The sequence below is a fragment of the Vidua chalybeata genome, chromosome 3, assembly GCF_026979565.1.
Source record: "Vidua chalybeata isolate OUT-0048 chromosome 3, bVidCha1 merged haplotype, whole genome shotgun sequence".
Lineage (NCBI taxonomy): Eukaryota > Metazoa > Chordata > Aves > Passeriformes > Viduidae > Vidua > Vidua chalybeata.
The window spans coordinates 60436402-60460602 of record NC_071532.1 but is presented as its reverse complement, the minus strand read 5'-3'; the positions used below and the strand labels follow the sequence as shown (position 1 = coordinate 60460602).

The 24201-nt window shown below is 37.5% G+C and overlaps 1 protein-coding gene across 1 annotated transcript in view; it reads right to left on the bottom strand.

The window, feature by feature from the left end:
- Nucleotides 1-2368: 2368 nt before the first annotated feature.
- Nucleotides 2369-24201, bottom strand: part of PTPRK (protein tyrosine phosphatase receptor type K) — a 379785-nt gene continuing 357952 nt past the window's right edge. The window contains exons 21-34 of the mRNA XM_053938166.1: nt 23654-23741; nt 22747-22823; nt 20085-20121; nt 18188-18285; nt 17370-17486; nt 16476-16630; nt 15226-15361; nt 13254-13403; nt 12513-12686; nt 9779-9910; nt 9423-9548; nt 7335-7498; nt 5994-6129; nt 2369-3628 (exon numbers count right to left, since the gene is read on the bottom strand). Of these exons, the coding sequence (XP_053794141.1) occupies nt 3575-3628; nt 5994-6129; nt 7335-7498; nt 9423-9548; nt 9779-9910; nt 12513-12686; nt 13254-13403; nt 15226-15361; nt 16476-16630; nt 17370-17486; nt 18188-18285; nt 20085-20121; nt 22747-22823; nt 23654-23741 (1644 nt within the window). The 3' untranslated portion in view covers nt 2369-3574. The remainder of the gene's footprint in view (nt 3629-5993; nt 6130-7334; nt 7499-9422; nt 9549-9778; nt 9911-12512; nt 12687-13253; nt 13404-15225; nt 15362-16475; nt 16631-17369; nt 17487-18187; nt 18286-20084; nt 20122-22746; nt 22824-23653; nt 23742-24201) is intronic.

The following is a 24201-nucleotide window of genomic DNA, read 5'->3' as shown; positions in this document are numbered from 1 at the left end:
CTTTGATTACTGGCCTATAGAAAATGAACCAAAGTCATCCAAGTGACTCACAGAATTCCTTCCATTAACAACTGCATACAGCAGGACACTGGGGTCACCACTTCTCAGTTTTAGAGCAGAAAAACCTCTTGCACATAGCAACCTTGTTTTTGGAAGCTTGTGCATTCCTTTGATTACTTTCACTATGTAGTATTAAACCAGTTTCAACTTCATTAACTTAAAATTTGAATCATCTCACATATACCTCCATGGATGTAGCCTTATGTGCTTCTTTGTACTCTGCCTTGTTGCTTTCTTTCTTCTTTGTACTCTGCCTTGATGCTTTGCCTTCTGTATTTACCACATGTGTAAGTCCAGCCTTTGCTTCGTGCTGCCGAGGAAAGCAGAGACAATGCACTCTGCAGGCTTTAGCCACTTGACTGAGTCTGTGCTACTATTTCAGCAAGGATGATACAAATCAGAAAGATTTTGAGGAGTCTTGAACCCTACGGACCACTCCAGGTTAGGAGCTGCTGGCACATTGTGGTACTGGTGCCAGTGGCTTTTCACCACCTCAGGGAGTGAAACATTTCCCTATTCAAGTGTCCAAGGTCAGAAATACTTCTATTCTTCTGCAGCACACTCTTTGTGACAAGTACTTGTTTTCTGTCTGGGTCAGGTTTCAATCCCCTCATACCCCTTTCTTCTGTCTTGCATGGGTGTAAGTAAAGGATAGTGGAGTAGCATTTATCTGGAGTAACAGAGCTGGTACCCCCAGAAAAGCTGGCATTTGATTACACTGGGTGAGACAAGGGAAACAGCTACACAATGAAAAAATGTGTCTCTTCTGACTTTATACTAAAAATCACATTCTAGTATTATCTTTTGCCTGAGACCCTCAAAAGATACCATTAACTTGAGAATATTTGTCATCTGCTTCTTACATACCACATTCCCTCTTCATACTTTTCCCCTGAATTTGCCAGGCAGAATTCCCCAGAAATTTTTCAATCACGAGCTATTGCAAAAGCTCTTTAGATCACCACAGTCAGCAACAGTTACAGAAATTATGAGACTCTCAGACTACTTGAACACTAGCAGAGTTACCCCCTGCAGAATGACCAGTGGCAGCTATAATCTCTTCTAGCCAAGGGAGATGCTCCCAAGGAAGACTCTTCTGCAGGCTTAGTATGCTGCAATGCCAGGATTAATACTGGCACTTGCACCAGTCATGCTTAATGTCCAGGGGAAACTGGACTCAAAGGTCTTAACCAGGATCATGAAATTCTGATGGGGATGGACCCCAATGTCCCAAACACAGCAGCTCCATGAGAAAAATTCCACCCAAAACATAAATATCATACTGGGCAGAACAGAATGTGACTTTTGCCTTCCACAACCCTAAGAACTACTCATCTCTCCTGTCACAAAATTAATCTAGACTTCTAGACTAGTCTTCTCAACATTCTCTCAGACAACAGAGGAAGATTTTTCCACAGTCAAAATCATTTAGGGCCAGACAGATGTCTAATGGGCAGGATGCATGAGGCATGTTGTTTCCACAAAATGTGGTGACCAGACAGTCAGCTCTAGGTAACAGACCCAGCACTTTGTCTGACAAAGTTAGTTGAATGCCATTTCCTCACAGGGAAAGCTAAGAATGTTGTGAAGTACGTAACTTATACTCCACTTTCCAGTATGGCAGATGAAAAAATAGGGTAATTTGAGTATTAAGAAGCCAGACCCAGTAAATGTTTCAAACTTTATTTATTTACCTTGCTGTTAATAACTAGGAATTAACAGTGGGTGACACAAAAAAAACAAAACAAAACAAAACAAAAAACCAAAAAAAAACACCCCAAAAAACCCCAAACAAACAAACACCCCCCCCCCCCCAAAAAAAACCAAACCAAACCAAAAAAAAAAAGTGGTTTAGATTTGGAAGAAGTGGAGCTATGTGGTATAGATGGAGACACTGAAAAAAAAAAAAATCTAAGTAGTGTTTCTCTGAACATTTCTCTGATGTTTATAGTGTTGAATGGATAATTCCATTCTTATGACATACTCCCTGAAGCACTAGGGTGAAAAATAATACAATTTCCTTTTGAGATTTTCCTTATCCATATATATTGGTCTTCCAGACAAGAATGACTCCTTAAAGAGGACAGTAAATGAGAAGGTATCAAAGTAGAAAAAAAAAAATCTTTAAACAAAAATTTAGTTCACTCTTACTTTACAGAATATTTAAAAGCACCATAGCATTTTACTGTCTGTTCTAAAAATGACCAAGAATAGACTGAAATTATTTTAGCTGGTAACATAGAGGAAACTTTGTGAAGAAATGGATGCAAGTTAAGTAAAAGCAAAGTAATATTTTGTACACCACAACTATAATCAGAATCTGGCATTGGTTTATTCAAATTTTGCTTTCTTGAAAGCAAAGCTTACATGTTCGTAAACATCAAATTAAACATTGCTTAATTTTACAATTTCCTAAACAAATACTTTTTTACCCTGAAGGGCATATGCAGACCCATCTATTTGTGTCACAGTTCTCCTGTTGATCTGTGCTTCAATATTTCTAAAACAATTGGTTCCTGTACAATTTTTAATGGATCTTAAAAATTTCTTCCAATATTGTGCAAGTCATAGGCAAGGCCATTTTAAAGTGTGCACTTCCTTACATATTTTTTTTATCAGTACTTAACTAATGCAACTGTGAAAAACTATACATTTTCAGGAAAATGTTTATATTTTGGTCCTGTACTTAAAGACCTTCTATAATCAAGTTGTTTACATGAATTTGAACCACAAGCATGTACACAACAAAACCACTATACCAATGTTTCTTGGTCTATGCATAAAAAGTATGTCTTCTACTTACACTAAAACATACAAAAAATAAACTACAAAAATTGTTTACACTTGATTTCAGCAAAAAAAGCTTTCTTCAAGAAAAATGATTCTTCTTTTTTTCAGCCATCAAAAAAGGAATGCAAGTAAACAATAAATACATGTGCTTTCTCCATATAGACATATTTACACTTGAGTCTTTGGCTTATGTTTAAGTTTCTTTATAAAGATCTTTATGTGATCCAGCCATCATTGCACATTAAAACAAAATAAGCCAGTTTTTCTTTTACTATATATAATATATATATGCAACACTTGAAACGTATAAAGAATGAACCTTACTATCAATCTGCACTGTTATTGTACTTTAACAATGTATCAAAAAGAAAATTAATACCATATAGGAAATATTGATACATGCAACAGATGGTCGCTCTACTGTATCTGAGAGACGGCTGCATATACACACACGAGAAGGTCCTAATCTGCGCAAATCTCTTCTGGTTTTCATTAAATAGTATTTATGTGGCACTAAATGTTGATACTGTATACAAGCATAGAAACAGATTGAGTTCTTTTATTAAGATACACAACTTCATAAGAAAAATACTTTGCATTTAAAATTTAAAATCCCTCCCACCCCCCTCTTCCCCTAAAATCTTTCTTCACAGGATCAAGAACTGTTGTCAAAACAGCTTATTGAGATTCATATATTTGGTGAACTTCGTCACATCCTTTCCGACTAAGAGGATTCCAGGTACTCCAGTGCAACATCGTAGCAGAAACGATATTGCTCCTTTAAGGGGGAACAGAAACAGAAGTTATATTAAAATTTAAAATCTTAGCAGCAATATCTATAATCAAGAACATTATTTGTTAACTAGTAAACCAGATAGGCTTGGATTTTCTATTTTTCCCCCTATTACACAAGTATATTACCAGCTCTGATTTAAACACTCACCCCCTAACCGATAAAAGGGAAAATGACCCTGACCATGGAAAGTAATGATGTGCTTCTCTGATTTTTTCAGCTTCTGAACTGGTTTATCAAACATGAAAAGCTCTCCTCTCAGTCAGAGCATTCTTGCAGCGAAAGCACCTTGACTCTGATACACCACTTCTATTTGAGTTAGCTGATATTGAGCAGTAACTGGTGCAGGACCCCAAGCAGCTCTGTGTCCAGAGCCCATTGGTACAGTCCCGTTGATGTGGCATCCAAAAGATCAGATGAACATTTAAAAAAGAAGTTCAAAACTTCATTGTGGTTATTATTTATCCTCAACAATGCTGCTGTTGAGAGCTGATACTGGAAGACAGGGAGGAAGACAGAGAGAGGTGAGGGGAAAAGAAAGAAGAAATAAAACCAAGGAAATTAATTTGATGTCTATTGTCCTTATGACTTGAAAAATGAAATCTGCCCTTGTGATTTATTTTTGTTTGCATGGGAAGACAGCGTGATGCATTAACAGGAAGTTGTGGGGATATCTTAAAGGCTTTATTGCACTGCTCGTTGTTATCTGATCCTGTTGCTGAATGTAGGGCACATGACACTGCTATATAGTGGCTTTCATGGTTTGTTTTCTAACTAAAAACTCAACAGCTTCTGCTGTTCAAGAGTTCTGAATAAAAATCCATACAGCGCAAATACATAACTAAAAAATTATAGCAACTTCAGTGTAAAGCTACAGTGGAATTCAGGACTATTTTACAATATAAGTTTGCAGAGCATTTATCAGAAACAAACACAGTCTACCTTGGCCTCCCTTTACAGAGACACAAATAATTTTACATGTGATCTGACCTGTTTTCTTGACAGCAGTGAACTGAAACCCAGGCAGCAATTCAATATGTTGTGACTCAGATGTCTATGGCACAGGAGAATGCAAAGCATTTGCAGCAAAAGCAGCAATACCTAGCCCAGTGTCACTGCTGCCACAGGATGTTCTATTTGTTAACATATTAACCGTCTTCTTAATTTATGTGGTGGCAAGGGATGAAGTGATGCACTATGATTAGGAGAATCATGACACAGAATCTATTTAATATTAAGCAAACGCTGACACCTGGAAAAAAGGGGAATATGGGAAGAGGCAGATACAGCCATTTTGCACAATATGCAAGTTCACAGGGTCAGAAGCAATTCCCACTATGCAATTTCCACTATGCGTTAACTAAGACATGTTTTTAATTTCAAATGGCATCCCTGATTTTTATGCTGTAGGCAGCCATCTGGCTGAAAAGTGACACTGGCAGCTGGCAGTGTGAGACTCAAATGGCAGGAACTCCCAAAGACTATATAACCTGCTTTCATTCACCTACAAAAAGGAAAAACATCCATGTGGAAGAATTTTTTAAGGACCTTCCAGTCTGTTATGTTCAGTTTTTGCTGGAGAGGCAAACGTTTGAATGGATAGGCACCCATACTGTGTGCATAAATATTAACCAAAAGATTTAAGGTCATTTTGAGTTCTGGCAATGTACATGCAGATATTTAGTCTTGCAGTTTTGTTAATTCAGGCTCATGTTGTTTGTATTAGCTTATTGTTTTTATTTTTTATTATTTAACTGTTGGATTCAATGATCTTAAGAGTCTCTTCCAACCTAAATTATTTTCTATATTCATTTGCAAAATACTAGATCCAAATGTTTGATTTTAAAGGTCTGAGGTATCATTTTGACTACTACAAATCTGGGTAACAAAAATTGTCAGTATTCAGTACAACTTCCAAAGTTGCTGTTTTTACTAAGGAGCAAAATATTCACAGATCCAGCTAGGAATCTGTACTTCACAGTTTAATCCTACCAAGGAGAAATGCCTTGCTCTGTAAAATTTCAAGACAGCATGTGTGAGTGCAGCCTGCTGCAACTTCCTTTCAAACAGACTGGGTTATTTTGGGAGATTAAAGTGCATTCTGTTAACTCAGAATGCTTTCTGTGGAAAACATGCAACCACTACAAGAAAGGTAGTGTAAAATGCTAAGCCTGTCCTCGCATGATGCTGACTTGCATTTACACTCAACAGCTGTCCTTTCTTCTTCTGCCCCATGGTAGGTTTGCACCGTCCTGTTTTTGTGGGCACAGGATTGAAAACACAGCTCACACAACGAGGCAGCCTCGGGCTCCCTGGCTGTTTGCAGCAACTCTGCAGGGGTGGTGCTTACCGGAGTTTCTACCATGTTGGGCTTACTGTTCCGCAAGGTCTTCACGGCGTGGAAAACATCCACCACATTCTGCCTTTTCACCATCTCAACCACGATGCCGATGGCGCAGAACATCCCGCTCCGGCCACCGCCGTTTCTGTACACAAAGAAATGAGAGAGTTAAATGCCACTGTGGCCTAAGACAGCATCCAAAACACATTTCTGTTCTTTCACTCTGTAAGCACAAATGATTCCTGAGTCCCAGAGGCAGACCAGACTTTAGCAATCTCTTTGCAGCTCCAGTGGCTTTGGTCTAAGACATTTGTTTTTTCTGACCTTCCTCTCAATTACTGCTTTTGAATTCTGTCCTTACAGCCCATCATGCTACCCAACTATGCTGTAAGTCTAAATTCCATATGCATTAGAAATAAAAAGAAAAAAACGTAACCCAAGTTCAATGGCAAGTAGGACATTAGAAATAATAAAAACAAGTTCAATGCCAAGTAAATTTTCCACTTCTGGAAAGACACCCACTTAACTTATGATATGAGGATTATTCAACCATATATGCTAAGGCATCACTGATTTAATAACTTGTTGACCTTTGGGGACGCTTCTGAACTATTTTAATCGAATTTCAAAGAAATTAAGGTAGGTATTTCCTCTTATTAATTTTGAGGTGGTGTAGGCAGAAACGGGTCACTAGTTAATTCTGAACATTTAAACCGAGCTCTTTTTTTCAGAGCAAGGAGACAGATTGATTACTCTCTGCTTAGGGAGAAGAAGATGCCGTCTTTTCAAAACTCCCAGTCCAGCTTCCATTAAAGTATCAGGTAAGCAGCCAGCAGCCATTTACCAACAATAGTTTTAGTATCGTGTACTGTAATAGAGCTTTTTTCAGATTTCTTATACCCATAGTTTTCAGTTTAAATCCCTCAAAATACTGTAGGCCTTCCTTTTGGGAAAAAATATATCACACTCTGTGCAAAAGAGACACAAAAACCCTCTATTTGGCACTCAGTATAAAAGACTTCCTTACTGAAACCAGGCAGAAGAAACAGATCTGAATATGTCTTGCACCTGAAAAACATGCTGTTATGTACAGATGACAGTACACGTGGTATCAATGTAGTATCATACTCAAAATACTCATTCCTTGACCTGACACAGAAAAATCTAAAAGTTGAATAAAAGCCAACCTACAGTGGTAGGCAGTGGTACTTTTTTATTTTTTTATTAAAAAAGTAATAGGCACAGGTGCAAAAGAATGTATCCATAAGAATGCTGCTTAAATTAAAGTCAAGAATTAATTTATAAGAATTTATTTGAAGAGCAGCAATTGACTTTCTCCAAGTTACTCACAGGCAATGGATGATGGTTCGGCCCTCCCCTTCTTCACATTCCTCTTGCCATTTTTCAACCTGGAGAATTAACTTCAAGAAGGATCTCTTGGAAGCTGGTACATCTCTGTGAGAAGCCCATCCCAAATACTGGAACTGCTGCACCATCAGATAGCCCTCTTGTGGCTGAGGGAAATCAAAGGGCTTTAGGTCAAAATGGCACCTTTACATCTTGGTTTAGGAAACCAAAATATAAAACTAACATGAAACCTAGGTGTTTATATTATGGAGATTCTAACATGTGTATATTGCATGGTAGGGCCACCAGTAATTCCTACCACCTCAGTTCAAGAAAAATGTGAGAAAAGGTAAAAAAGGGAGCTACATTGAAGACCACAGTTTATCAATCACAAATGCAACCTATACTGAATTCTAAATCAACAAATACTCTAGATTCTTTAGATTCTATGTGACAAGGTTGTTTAGCACCACTAATCAATTTAAAACATCACTATTAAATTCTTAGACTCGCAGAAATAGAGATACATTTGGCTCCTATTAATGAACTGACCCCATTATAAATGAAAAATTAGTAATACTGGTGCACAAACATGACGACTGTCCTTGAAGTCTTCCTTTTGTGCCAGACTATGATAATCATGACAGCCTTGCTGCCAGTCTGAGCCTTCCACGTGCTAGATGTGACACAGAGAGAGCTTTGAATAGAATTTGACTGTCACAAGAAAGGCCTCAATAACAACAAGAATAAATACTCTATCTAGTTTGTTGAAGCTGAAGATGACAAGTATGGATGTGGATTTTAGAAAAGTAACAACAGAGCAGAGAGATTTTAAAAGCAAGGCTTATGAGCAAAAGGACATAGGAGACAAAGAGAAGTAGAAGAGTAGAAAATCAGAGCATCATAAAAAAGGAAGAAATGGGAAAAAAAAAAAGAAAAAAAAAAGAGGAAATCTCAAAATACAAGAAAAAAGTGGTATGGAGTAATATTTGCCAGTGTCCCCACACCTTAGTTTCCTGTAGTTTCCAAATAGAGCTGAAAATGTTTTTTGTAATTCTGAATATAAGCAAGACAAAAAAAAAAAAAAAAAAAGGAGTAAAATACTAGCCACATGAAAACTGGTTTTTGCCCTCTGAAAAATGAAAAAGTGACCAAAATAAAACAAAAATAAAACAAAATACATGAAAGATCTAAGATCTTTGTGTACACAGTAATTAATTTTCCCCATAGTATTTTTAAGATTAATGATAGTTAAACAAATGCTCAAGATACACTAGAAATTGTGATAAGTTCAGTATTGGATGGAAGATAAAAAGCAGTCATGGTAAGTAAATAGGGGTTGCTGGTTAATTGCACATAGACTGGTGGCACAAGCGTCTGTAACTCTTCTTGGTAGGCAATATAAATTCATAGAGGTGAGCTAAACAGGAAACACTGTGGCAAGCAGGGTTTAAGAAAATGCTGCAAGAGTGTGGAACACTATAGGACAGTAACAAGATAAGATGGTCTAAGGTATGAAAGAGCTGACAAGAATGCAAGACTGGCACTGCTACTGAAGTTGAGAAAAAGATGATAACTGTAGGTTGAGGCACATTGGTGGCAGAACCCATTAGAGGCAGAGGAATTTTCAGGTTTTTCACACCCTGCTTTGCAGGGTGCCACAGTCTGCCTTTCCTGTTGTGGTTTTCACATCTTAGGCTGAGAAGGTGCTGGTTGCCTCAGTGTTTCTGTTCGTGATTCACCACAGAAAACATCTTACCAAAGCTATGAATAATTACATGTTCATTACAGGGATATTTCTTTTACTGCACACCAAACCAAGAGAATACAGAATACTTCTCACACATCAAGCAGAATGCCTCTGAACATCTAATCACCTTAAAGCTCTCTCTGCTTATTGTAGAAAAGTACTGCAGCTGTAGAAAAGTACTAGAAATCAGTATTAGATACTGATGCTTGACAGACTCTTTTCTAGGTAATGTCTTATGAACATTAGCACTTTACTGTTATTCAAAATTAAAAAGCACAAGAGCCTAGAAAGCATGAAAAACAACATATTTTTCTGTCACATATTGCTAGAATAAACCTTACTCTTGTTAGATTGCATATCCTGAAAATTCTGTTTATGACGTCACAGTCCATTGAACATGACATGCATTCCACTTGGATGGGGCCGTACCGCAGTATCCCTTCCTCAGGCCAGTATTGTGGGCAACCCTGTGCCAGAGCAAAACAGGCATAATTAAATGGCAAATTACAATCTGACATTGCCTTATTCCACTGCAGACATCTCACCTAACCTTTACTGAGCAACTAGTGTTGATTAGTCACTATAAAGCAGAGAATAATTGTAAAGTCACTGCACTACTCTACATTTTCATCATCTAGTAAATCCAGAGTGATTAAAGGATGTGACAGTACATGGAAAACTCAAGCTCCAAACTAACCTGTGCTAAGTCGACTTCATTTAACATCACAAGAGAAGTACAGCCATAGTCGTACACTAATCTCCAGAAATCTTTCACAGTGTTTGGTAAAGGATGTTGTGTGACGATAAAAGCTGCCGGCTGCCTGTAGCTCTGTAAAGGCAAACAATTTTATTAGTACCGGTATGGGAAGTACTTAAATTCCACTGAAACAGAACAAAACATAAAAATAGAACAAAGGTGTGACATCAGATACTTCATATATCACTGAGGATGTAAAAGTTAAAAACACATTATCATCTCCAATAAGAACAAAGAAGTTACTCTGCTCAGGTCTGCCTTCTTCTTGGTTACAGAACAAGCCCTGCTTTTACACTCAGATATGCTCCGGGCACTGAAGATGTTCTTTGTGGCTCTGTTGAGCTGAGGCTCAGGCAATTCTGCTTTAGGCACACTGTGTTTAGGAGCCAAGCAGGGAACCTTCACCCTATGAAGCAAAAAGGGGTGCAGAGGTCTCAGAAGATCACCCTCTCCACAGTAGGTTGTATATGAGCTCTGTGACTGAACTGGGGACTAAGCTCAATCCCAAACTCCGTTTCACAGTGCATAGCCACAGGGACACCCACAGAACTGACTTTCGGGATCACCAGGACCCATTTCCAGCAGAAAGCATAAGTTCAACAGCAAAATCCTATTTCCTGCCATGATCACAGGTTCCATTTTCTGTATGCTGTGTTATACACAACTGCAAATAGGGACTTCCAGCCTTGCACAGTAACTGATATGCAACTAATAGTGGTGGGGCTACTTTCCTGCTGCAGATGTATTAGGAGCAGCAAGCAGAAGAGGAGAGATTGGAAGTCTTTTGCAGACAATTTGTTACCAGCCATGGAAAAGTAAATTAACCCAGGAGAAAGACCTGGTAGGGCAGATAAACCACTTTTGCTATGGAAGCTTGCTTATTTGAAGATTGATCTAAGGGATTGTTATGTGCAATATATCAACATATCTTCCAATAACTTGTTAATGTCTTTAGCATCAGTACTTGCTTGACAAGAGATTAAGGAAGTTGCTGATTTTTTTAATATGGATTTTTGTTACCTTTTCTAATGGAAGGATGTTGGGGTAGTAGCAGCTTATGTCCTACTTCCTAGAACTGTCCAGGGACAACCAATTTTGATTCTTCCCCTGTACTTTTAAGAAATAAAACAAGTCCTAGCTGATGTTTTCCTACCCCTCTTCCCCATAATTTATTGTGTTTCTCAAGAGAAAGATAAGGGGTAAGTTCCTCTTTCTGTTTTGTTATTGAAAGTCTCTTTTTCTTGTCCAGGAGTAGTTCCTTTTCTCTGAATAAATCAGTCTTAAAAGAAATGGCAAGAAGAGAAAAGGCAAAAAAAAAAAAAAGCTTGTGCTACCTAAAATTCTAACCTTTTACTTATAACCTTCTTATATGCCTTCACTGTAATATAATACCTTTTATTTCTGCTGCTATTTTTCCTTTTATTACTACCATTTCTGCCTTTTCTAACTTGCCTCTGATTGCCAATCCATTAATATATTGATTTCTTGGTTCATGTTCTACCTGCCACATGCTGTTGCACACGAGTCCTCCTGCCTACCACAGACTGTGTTGCCTTTCTTTCACCCCAAACCACACTCCTCAATGCAGCTCTGTTGGTTTGTTCATAGCACATCAAATTTATCCAGGTGCTTAATGCCATTTTAACTGCAATTCTAAATATTTTTTGCTACCAGAATTCTGTTCACTGCTCTAATTCATCTGTTCAGCCCCCAGTGACACCCTAATACATTGGTCTTACACACACTACTCCTCTATTTTTTTTTTTTTTTTTGACACAATAAGTTGGTTGTGAGATTAGGAGCTGCATTTTGCTACCAGTTTGTTTTCTGCACTAGCCTGGGCAGAACTCAAGGATGACTATACCAATCAGTGTTGATGATTTCTGCATTATTCTGGCAAATAAAATTTGCCATTTTATTTCAGCATCTCTCCTTGACATGGCAGTTTCTGACAGCATTTCATTTTTGAAGAAGGGGAGATGCTCCTGGAAATCAGGCTACTTATTTAAGTATTTACTGTAAAAGTGGCTTTAGGGGCTTAGCTTTGGAAATGCTAATGGGAGGCACAGGCAGGTATCTGGCAGCACATGAACTGCTTTATTGCTCAGACACATATAAGCAGGTTCAACTCCATTTTTCCCATTAATTCACCTTTTCCGCTGACTGTACTTCTGTTACTCGGACTTCAACTTTAAAGAGCAGCAATTCAAAATATAAACAACAAACTCCCCAATTCTATACCCAAACATGCCAAGAAAACAATTTTTTCTTCTTCTGTTGCTCCTGCCTCAGTATAGAAAGAATTTTTTTATGAAATAGTGATAGTAACCTCATGTTCAGATAGATAACATTTACTTCATAACAAACAGCAGATTTTTGAGATCCTGCTGAGATTTGAGATTTGGAGGTTTGGACACTAGAGCTTTATATAATGCTGTTAAAAAGGTGAGATTTCCAGTGGGTCCCACAAAGATGCCAAAGACTAAAGATAACTAACCTTCTGAACAAGAACACAAGCTGGTGGGACTTTTTACCTCCCCCCCCTTCTTCATTAGGACTGTTTTACTGGGCACTGCAGTAACAGAATTACCCTTTCTTAAACCAACAAGTGCTCTCTCTCACATTGCAGAGCTTTCCATGGCACACTATGCAGACAAAGAAGGTAGTCTCTTACGTCCATAAGAGCAGCATTGATGTAGTTGCTGCTCTCCCCATCAATAGTAATTAAGAAAGGCAGACATCTGTCAGGTGGCAGCATATCCATGAAGCGGTTCTTGTCGTGGTTCCTTGGCAAGCAGGCGATGCTGCAATCCTCCGCCTGCAGGCGAGGGGTCACAGAATTCAGGGTCTAAGGGAAAGAGGAGGCTTGTTTTAGCACACTGAGCTAACACACATGGGACTCAGGAGCCCTGAGTTTTACTGTAAAATACTGCAACATGAGAAAACATAAGGCATTAGCAAGAAGACAATAAATGCAAGCTCCTATCTGTTGTAGGACATTCTGGGGCTTTGCAAGGTAGGTTAAGCTGCAGGTATTAAAGGCACTCCATGTACCACTGAACACATTCTGCATGACACCATCCCTTCCGAAAGGAATAAAACAAAGAGGATCCTTTGGAGCTCTAAAAAGCTATGCCTTCGATGTGAAAATGCAAGCCAAAACTCTCTCTGGCTCTTACTCACTGGTCTTTATTTCAGATAGAGATTTACTTCAATTTTATTAAAAGGAGGATATTCTTGTATTTAAAACAATTTTGCAAAGCACATAAACATGGGTGCTTTATTTTGTAGACAAAAAGTTAGGGACTAATTGCTATAAAAGTCATATGAAAAACATTCTCCTTAAAATAAATTAAATGTATCTAGAGGCAAAAAAATTGTTGTCACATCAAGAGTTAGTAGGAACTGTGAATACCTGAAACTCATCTTTGAGATGTGAAGAGTTTGTTTGAGAGTCTATTCTAATCATATCAAAATAAGCAGCTTTGAATTCACAGACAGGAATGGCAGTTTCTCCACACAGGCAAGCTTCTAGAATGGCATCGTGAATAAAGATGTACTGCTCCTGTCAAATTAGGAAAAGAAACAAAAATTGTAGCCATTTAAAACCAACAGATCTTTCCTTCTTTTAGGATAAACGGGCCTACTGCACACTCTTAAACCCATTCAAAATACTATCCATCAATACATTAAATAATGTTTTAATACAAACAGTCTTGTTCTTATTGGGGTGCAGTGAACAAGGATGTTTTCCTCAGGACTAATTTAAATTCAGTAAAACTTAACAGAACAGGGATAGTAATTTATTTAAGATGAGATTTTCAGTTTTCTTGTACTGCTTGTGGGTTTCTGTGCATATACCAAAGGCTTGTTTGCTTTATCAATTTCTTCTGACATTAGCAGAAAGTGCAAATTGCTTCAAGCACTACTAGTGTGATTAGCAAGTATTTGGCACGCTGCATTCTCCTTATGCATGTGCAAGCTAGTGCATCAGTTGCCTCATACCTGGCTCTAGGCCAGTAATAAATTCCAGTGTGTTCCAACAGAAGCACCAATTCTTCCCATTTTTACTAACTTGCCTTGAGAGAGCCTGAGTCCTAGATGATTGCATTACTATTTCAGTTAGACCTCCTGTCAATTTTTATACAAAATGCCCATTATATTTACTCACCCTGAGAGTAATAGATGTAAACCTTTTCTAGAACTGTGCCAGCCTCACATAGCTACTGTGAATACCAACAAGGTTCTTAAGAGCACAAAATTTAACATGTGTGCCTGTAAAAGCAGCACATGTCCAGGGACCACAGTCATCTTCTGGCTCTACAGCCTTACCCATACAGCTATGGAGCTATTGGCATCACTGTTGACTGTATGACCATCACAAGAATTTGATGCAATGACAGCTTTGTTTTGCTAAGCAAGTATGAACCTCTGAGAGAAGGTGAGAAGTAAAAGGCAAAAGGGAGAGGAAGGAATAATAGTAGATGTGTTAATCTGCACATGCAAGTGCAGATTACACTGGGAGGGTTAAAGCAGTCACAATTAAATACTCCATCCCATGCACTTCCCAAAGGTTAATGGGCCTGTAGCAGGAGTAGTTGACCAGGACCATCTATTGTTCAACTGGCATAAGTTGCAGCATGGAATAAAAACTGCACCAAATTACACTGACATGTTTGGCTGCCAACTGTAGAGATTTCCATGAGGTCACAGGTAAAATAACATCTCAGGCACATGTCCTTATGGAGGACAGGAGAGAGAAATGGTGAACCACTTCAGGTAATCTGCCAATATAAACCAATCACCTGTGTTTCTTTGGAAGCTCAGTGGTACTCTGGTGGCAGAGTGAGAGCTGTTAGAACTTCATTCCTAAGGCAATGGTTTTATTATGAAGCTGCTGAAGGTGTGTTGAAAGACTAAGATTAAAAATATGGAAAAGATTCACAGCAAGGTTAATAAAGCAAACAAAAAAGAATTGAAAAGAGCGTGTGAAATGGACATAAAGTTCACCAGTAAATTTATAGATAAAGTGACTGAAGAATGTCTAAAACAAGTGTCAGCCTGCTGAAATTCCACCTTTGGGATCTTGGGATTGCTAATACCAGAGCTGGGGAGAGACATCCCAGACATGCCTAATGTAAAGTCTTCCCTGAAAAAAATCCTTCTTTCTTTCCTATTGTTACCTAGTTAGGAGGGCACTTGTTTCTGTGAAGATTACAAGAGTTGGCAGATTTGTTGCACCACCCTGGTTCTGAGTGCTTTTGCACTCAGCAATGGTGCCCAGTGGAGGCACCTCCTCAATAGGGCCACCACCTGCTCACTTTGCAGAGTCACAGTGAAATTCACCTGAAGGTTTCAAAAAGCATCAGGTGCTTCAAAGGCTGTACCTCAGTTTGTACCATGTTGATACGCCGGGAACGCAAAGCTTTGACACAGTTGTAGATATCCACAACACCTTCTCTTTCTGCCATATCCAACATGATATCGATCACGATATAACAGCCTGTCCGTCCAGCACCAGCACTGAAAAGAATCGGTAAATACTGTTAGGAACAGCCCCAGAAAAACATGTACAAACTTTATAACCGTTATTGAGAGCATTCCTATAAAATCATTCTGTTTTTTATCACAGCCACTATCAAATTTTTATCTTCTCTCCTTTTCATCATAATGTCCTTTAAATCTTTTGATGATTTCAAAACAACATTTTTCCATCACATTTGATCCACTAAGTAACAACAAAAAAAAAGTGTATTCCTTTTATCACCCAGATCAATACTTAAATAAAAAAAATAAGTTTGTTTAATTGATATCTGAAGATTGATTAAACTTATGCACTTCAGAATATAATAGATCTTGTTTTTCTTTAATAAGACTAAGAATGATTTTTAAGTGATCTATTACAATAAGAAACTCAAATGTATGTTTTACCAGCCAAGTTCCAAGCTAGTTCAGACAGCACATTTAACAATATCCAGAAGATTCACTTATGATTTATTTTGGCTTTACATAAAGCTAGGGACAGTTTTTGCACAGTGAATTATTAAAATCTGTAAAGGCTGAGTAACTTCATCAACAAAATGTAATTAAACATTTGACTAAAATACTTAGATAAATCACACATTTGTAGAAACAAAATTCTATTTATCAAAGGATAGTGTCCCAACAATATAACCACGCAAAATCTGCACAGGAGAAACATTCTGTATTTGTTGCCACTAACCTCATTCCATCTTTCTTCATCTACTTGCTTACTTTGCTTTAAATTACTAATCTGTTCAGACATTATATGCAACACCAAGCTATCAAAGCAGATGCATCTACACTCACTCTCAAATGCTGTCACAAAATTGTTGAAGGCTACCTAAAATGATAGCCTGGAGTATCATGATTTAGTATCATGATTGCAGCTGTTGTGAGAAAAAGAAAATCTCAGACTATTCCATAAAAGAAAGTGTACTAGAATCTGGTTATTTTCAAACATTGTTGTAGACAGCCAAATCCTGCTGCAGTGTGAATTCAAAAAGGGAAGAATGAAAACAGAGCACTTCAAAATGATGGATGCTTCAGAAGAGACTGCTGTAAATAACCATAAAAATAGTTGTGAAAAATACAAATCTATGCCTTTGGTACACACCTGCAATGGACAACAATAGGCCCTGCACTAGGAGGGTTAGATAATTTGACTCTCCGTATAAAGGAAAGCAGTCCTGTGGCATTGTAAGGAACTCCATGATCTGGCCAGCCAGTGAAATGAAACTGTTTAACCTCACGGATTTCATTGTAGCCCCTCTGTAAAAGGCAAAAAAAAGGTTATGAAATTAGAAATATTTCACAGACTAGATATTATCTGGCTCATATAATTATCACACATATTGATAGAATCTACATGCAGTTTTCATAATTTCATCAATTATTTAAAGCAATAACCCATAGGAAGCTTAGAGATGTCATTGAGTTATTTTAATTTTGAAGTTTGTAATTTTTACTTTAGACATTAGGTATGCTAGTTTTGCTGCACTGAAGATTACTTTAGTAGACTTTGATGCATTTCACATTGATTTTCAGAAGTTTTGCTAACTAGGGCAAGGGCCTGCTACATTTAAAGGCAAGTATGATTTAGCAGGAGACCACAACTGTATCACATAAAGTAGTCACAGAATTTGTCCTTTGATTGAGATTGACTCAGCAGCGGTCAGAACAGAGGGCTAAGGGATGAACAGCAGGCATGACTCAGAATCTGGTACTTGAGTTTAGCTCTGAAGTGTGGCTGTGGAGAAGAGGTGACTGTCAGAAAGGAGATGGCAGCAGTTGACATTTCTGGGGAAATTCAAAGTCCCACAGTGAGATGAATGCTTGGGTAGTGCTGATGCAATGCATAGCTCCCATGGTAAGGTAAGGCTGCCTACACTGCGGCCCAGCTAACAAGCCAGAGGGATTTGGCATTCCACAGAAACATCAGCACAGCCTTTTTCATCCTCCTTGCTACCAGGAAACAGTATTTTGCTAAGCCTTTTCAAAATGTACTCACCCTTCCCAGAGTGAAGGTCCTGACAACATATTCCGCGAGGGGCTCCATCTCTACACAAGTCACTTTGAAGTCCCCGTAAACTTCAGTGTCGTCAGGCCAGTACTTGTAACACTTGACCTAAATAAAAAATGGGTATTATTTTACACCAAGGGAATAGAAAAGCTTGAGGATACAGTACTGCATGTACTGCATTACACCACTTTTATTTCCAAAATGACCGTGCATTCATGTGGCTTGTCATGGCTAGTGTCTGTTATGTCAAGTTAAGCACTAGCTACAAGGAGTTTCCACTGCTTTACACAACTGCATTTAGGTGCCAAATTCACTTCTAAATGATAATTTGTATTTTCTTTAGTGCTGAGCTGTGGAATATATTTCCACTTTTGCTAAATTGTGATGCATTTTGTACGCATAACCAAACTATTTCAAGTAATCCCAGATACTTTATAGACTTTCCTGAGGTATGTGTTATTGCTAAACTGTAAATAATTTGCTGATTTCTAGCCACTGATATAGAAGCACATTTCCTCTACTACTCTTCTTATCTGAGTAACACTATACAATCTATTCTGCTGAAATATGAATTTTGGATTCAGACAATTTTCCACTGCGCATGAAAGCAACACAGCATAAGTTTTCAGAAGTTGCTTTTAGACAATACCATAACTGCAATATTGCCTGGACTCCTTCCCCTTGCCCTCTCAGGATGCAAGGCTACTTTCACAAGACCCTTCTACATTGTGCCCACAGTATGTCTTGCCAGCAGGTTTTTTCTTTACACTTGCAGCATTAAAAGAAAAACAAATCCAAAAACTTACTCTTCCAACTTCCACTAAATTTGTGACCATCACAACACAAGCTGACTGCTCCTGCCATATCATTCTCCAAAAATCATAAACAGTCTCATGAACTGGACCTGTAAAAAAAAAAATCCAGTTAATGTTCTGCAAAAAAGTAACAGTCAAAGTGAATGCTAAGAAAAAAATACAGTGTGTTTCAGAGCTGATGCATGTGAGCACATTTGCTCAATGAAAACTTTGTGAAACCATATCATTGTGCCATTGTGCCGGTTTCCAGATTATATTATTACTTCTGACCAATGCTGGATATTGTCAATTTAACTGAACTACCCACTTGAAAGAATACAATGGCAGGTGTTTCATGCAGCAAAATGACAGAAGTTGCTTGAGAACTACAAGGACCCAGCAATGTGTGACTGCATGTATAGTTACACTTCCGGTTTTGTTTTACATTTGTTAAATGCAATGTGTTGAGAATGAGTTTCTTCAGGTGCTCATCAAGGAGATGCCCATGCCAGAGTGAAGTAAGAGGCAGGAGGGTGCTGGTACAGATACTCTGCACTTACTATCCACTTCCTGGCAAGCATGAATGCACAAGTAGGCACTGAGCTAGACACTTCCCCCTGAAGTGTATTTAAACTAACTTAAGTACTTTTTTGTGAGGCAAATGAGAAGCACATGTTTAAGTTTTGCCTCTTGCTCTGCTGCAGCGACATGTTCAGTTGAGTGACAGAGGCATTTACCCTGTTACAATAATCTCCAAAACAGCTCCTTTACCACCATCCAGGAGTACTATAAATATTACTGTATATAACAGACATAGAATCACAGAATTATCTGGAAAAGACCTTTAACATTATCAAGTCCAACTATAAACCTAACATTGCCAAGCACACAACTAACCTTAAGTGCCACATTTGAAGACAGACACATTCTTTCATGTGCTAGATCAAAGGCTGCACACAAAAGCAGCAATAAATTTTTCTGTCCTTTACACACTACTATGTGCAATGATTTGCATAGTAAAACAGAAATAAAATACAAATATAGACTTAATGCCATGTAGAGACCTATTTAGGCATCACTTATACAAAAATAAAAAACAAATGTGGTCAGAACTCTAAGCATCCTGCTTTGAATAAGTCTTTACTTTGACTTTCCTGTGTGCATCTACAATCAACTGAGGGACAAATAATAAGATATTTCCAGACAGCTATCCGATTATGCTGACAGATCAAATAATGGCACACCTAAATCTAATTATTTTTACTTTAAACCATAGCCTCTGATATTTCAGTGCAATCTTAGAATAATCTATTTGGTTTTTCCCATTGTGAGGAGTTTTATCAGAAATACAAACCAAAAAATATTTTTTTTCTCTAGCACCTCTTTTTATTAGTAGGGTGTTATACGATAAAGATTTGCCTCACTCCTTTGTACAAAAAGTCTTTGTCCTCTGGCCTTACTTTACCTAGATTTTCTGAAAGAGTTTAATTTATCATTAGTCTCTTCACGCATCCTGGACCAAGTTGTAGATAGCAAAATAAAACATTGTAATATGGAAAGAAAAATGCCTCAAGGCAGGTTGAAACTGTTCTCTTCTCTGTCCATGTCTCTTTTCTCTATTCATCTTCATAATTGGAAATCATGGTAGTAGTTTCTGATTTTATCAGCTGAATTTATCACTGACAGATTTGCTCAATAGCTAATTAACGATAACAATACTGATAAATTAGTGCCATTTTTTAATTTATTCACAGTCCACCCGAACATACTATGTTAATTTACCATAACACAAGATGACAACTCACAATACTGGGTATGCTTTATTTTCATCTACTCCTACTTTACCTAAACACTGTGGAACTCTACAGAGAGCAATTGTTTGATTTGATTAAAGCTGGCAGATCCTTACCTTGGGTTGCAATGTAGTGACTTGGTCTCTGATATCCCTAAAACAGCAATATAAGTTGGTTTGAGTACCATATTAGTAACAGAGAGTGGAAAATAAAAGCAGAAGGATACTACAGAATCCTTAAATCTAGACAACATTTTCAGAACAAACCAATATTTAAGAGCACCATGAAGCTCAAAACCTAAAAAACCAGTTAATATTGAAAAAGTTTGAATGACAACAGATAAAATGAAAATAAGAACATCTGACTTGAACAGACATTGTAGTGTACCAGGAATACTGAACTCTAGATTGGTCCCTTGCACCTAAAAAAATAGTCCTCTATTGACATAATTTCCCTAGCTGTATATATTTTGGCTTTTATTTTAAATTTAATAAAAATTCTCTGCCACCATATTATGTCCCAGCTGAACTGTGTTCCTAGCTTAGCCAATATGAAAAAATACACATCTTTTGTCTTCTTCTAAACAGAGAATCACTGTAAGGCCCAAAGAGGAATGTGCCTCAGCCCTAACTAATGGGGACAAACACATTGGTGTGTGCACAGAATCAAGGTCCTCCTCCAGTGAAATCTGCTCGACTGCACAAAGTGTGCATCAATTACAGTGGGCATGATACACACAAGTACATACACAGTCTTACACACATACATATGTATACATATATATATATATATATATATATATATATAGGTAAATAGGTAACCCTACACAGCTAAGCCTTTCCAGATAGCTGGATCTGTGCCAATGCTAGCAGCACTAATTGTCCACATAAAAACTACAAGACAAAGAGCTACTGCTCTTAAGGAAATAATTCAGAGTATATTTTGACCAGTGCCAGCAATTTAACTACAAAGAGGAAGGAAAGTTTAGTGTTGCTGGTGAGAAGACAATACTGAGTTTCACAATGTGGAAATGTTCATAACTCCAATTATTCTCCAGGTTAAGTTTTATTAGACCACTTGTTGGAAGTATTGCATTACAGGGGAGTACAAGCCCTTGGATTCGTGGTATTCACAAGATGCTACTAAAGTGAAGGATTTCAGTGTACCCAAGGAGTTTATATTCTTTTCCACAGACTGCTTCATTATTCTGTCTAGAGTGAGAGTGCCTTCCTCTGGGGCTTCTAAAAAAATGTTTGAATATCTTATTCTTGGCTTTACAGGAGACCAAAATTGCATCAAATGACAAAAGAAGTTCTCTTGATGTCCTTAATATCAAGTCACAGCCTAAAATTATGGAAGTAGAACCTGTGCTACATGGGTTTACACTCAGTAATGCTTTCAAGAAGAAGATAAAAGTGTCACTTAAAAATTGTAAAATACCAATTTTAACTTGTGGCTTTCTTGTCTGCTTCTAATGAGATTCAATTCATTCATAACAAGAAAATCAATATCCTCAGGGAATTATTAAAAAATCTGTGAGAGTTTTTTTTTGTTTAAGGCCCCAGGCAAAATATCACAGGCCTATCATTTCACAGATTGCCATGTTAAAACATCCAAATAAAAAAGACATATATATCTGGAGCTAAATCTTTGTATCCTGGAAAGTCAAAAGGGTCTTAAATAACTCATCAACTAAAAGTGGTCAGGAAAAACAACTAAGGTGAAATTATAAAGAAAAAGCAATCAAAGCCACATATTTCAAAAACACTTCTCATAGCTATTCCACTACCTTTCAAATGGCTTTGGAATTAATTTGAATACAACAACTTGTTTATTCCTAAGGTGTTAATTAGAGAAAAGTCATATTGTGTTAGTCAAAGTGCCTGGTAAAATTTGAATCAGTTTTTAAAGTTTATAAACAAATTTGTATTCTGATTAAAGTATGGAATTTCAAATTTTAGAGATTTTTTGCAGAAGTAAGGAAATTTCCGTGTTAATATATATATATATATATATATAAAAGTGTTTGTGTATATACTTTGTAATACCTAAATTAGCACCTTAAAGCAAATGCCAGCTAAATAGTGCTTGTCTAAAACATTGTTAAAGACAAACAAACAAAAATAAACCCAACCTACAAATGTCATTATCCCTTCTTTTTTTACTAAACACATATTATGACTACTCCACAGGTATATTTTCAAACAACTACAGCGCAGCATACTATCTAGCTTCTTATATATACATGGGAAGGGGAAAAGAAAAGCTAGTAGCCAAAATGACCACTAAAAAGTGGGAATAGGAAATTCTCTTTAACAGATAGGCTCACCTGAGTTACCTACAATCCAATAATATTCAGGGCTAAGCTAAAAGCTAAATTATCTTTTCAAAACAGGTACAAAAAATATTCACACAGAAAAGAAACTTTTAAAAGGAACAGATGAGATAAATTAGATGAGGCATGCATAGTTATCAACTGATAAAAATAGAAGAAGAAAGTAATTAATAACAATATCTATATTAAATATTTACAATAGGATGCTGTTATTCACATATAGTGGTACTTACATCCCTGTACAGCCAAATCTACAGCCCAAACCAAAGTCAGATGTGAAAGAAAGCACAACAATGTCAGTGAGTACTAGGACGTAGAACAAGGAAAGTGTACATTTGTTCTTAATAAAAGAAAGCTTTCAATAAATTTGTAGCATAACATGCAATAATTTCACAGAGAGAAGGTGGCAAATTGAGAGGGAGAAAGCTTTGCATTCCACTCACATCTATGTAGTTGGCATTAATGTAATCTGAAGATGGATCATCTTCAACAGGTTGCAAAATCACCCTGGAGTGGTCATCTGTAAAAACCAAGTGGTTACGGAGCCTTTTTGAAGAGTGATTTTTAAGAAAGATATTAACGATAAGTCATCTAGAGAACCAAAATCAGCTGGCACAAGCACCTCACAATTTACAATTCTTAAATCCAAACTGTTTACACAGAAATACAAAGAACCATTTTGTCTGAGGTCTGCAATTACTACAAAAAACCTTCACTACATTTCATTAAGTGCAGCTGAAAAGTATTGGCACTGTCACAAGTGGTTAAAAAGACACAACGAAATCAGGTTACTTGCTCAAAGTCCCTTTCAACATCAGCTCCACTGTTGGTAATCTAGAAAACCAAAAATGCTGATTACTGTTTCCTCACTTCCAACCCAAGCCTGCTCAAGTTCATATTGAGACATTAATGAAATCAAGACAAAGGAGTTAGCAGTGAACTTGGGATTTGATGAAGAGGTAACTCTACCCATTCAGGGGCTTCTCCGGCACGGTGATTCCTGTGTGTTCAACTGCATGGGTAAAACAATACAAATTGCAAACAAACAGAATCAACATCCAAACGAGTGCCAGCATGTTGCTGATATATGCTTACCACAGCTTGCACAACAGAGATGCAAACGCGAAATTCAGCCTGAGTTATGAAAGGAAGAAAGTTGAACTGTGAAGAACAACAACAGCAAAAAAAAAAAAAAAAAAAAAAAAGGCTGAAAAATGCACTGTTCTGCTTCTCTGCTGCAGGTATTAAGCAGCTGTGCCACCGGAGACTTGCAAAGGAAGAGAGAGCACGGCAAAGGAAGAGTAACACACGAGTAGAGCAATCGCTCAAACCGAGGACACCGATACTCACATGCTATAATGTTTCCATAGCGGTTCTTTGTTCTGTTTTGATCCTTCTTAGCGACATCCCAAGAAGCTGACTGCCCCTCAAAGAAACTCTATAAATAAAAATGTTCCGAAAGAAAACATTCTGACCATTAATTTATCTCCAAAAATAACAGTTTAAAAGAACTGCCCCACCATAAAGTAAGTTCAGCTTTGTTCGCCTGCCCTGGTCACCCAGGCAGTGCCATGGTACAGAAATATCTAGAGAAGAAGGGAGCCTCTGTCACTCTGACTGCTACCAGTAAATGGGCAACTCACTGAGGAACTCCACAGGGATTTCAAATCCTGTAATTGCCGGAAGGCTAAACTTGCTTACATATCCTTGCTATGGAGAAATGACAGTAAACTGAGAAAGCACAGAGAGACTGATCACTCTTTTTATAAGACAGTGTAATATATAGCCTGTTTACTACAGCATTACATTGCTTTCCATGTATTACTTAGTAAAACATCTTTCCTTCCTACAGAGACACCAGGAACTCTCCTCTGCCAGTGTTCATTGTTCTTTTTGTC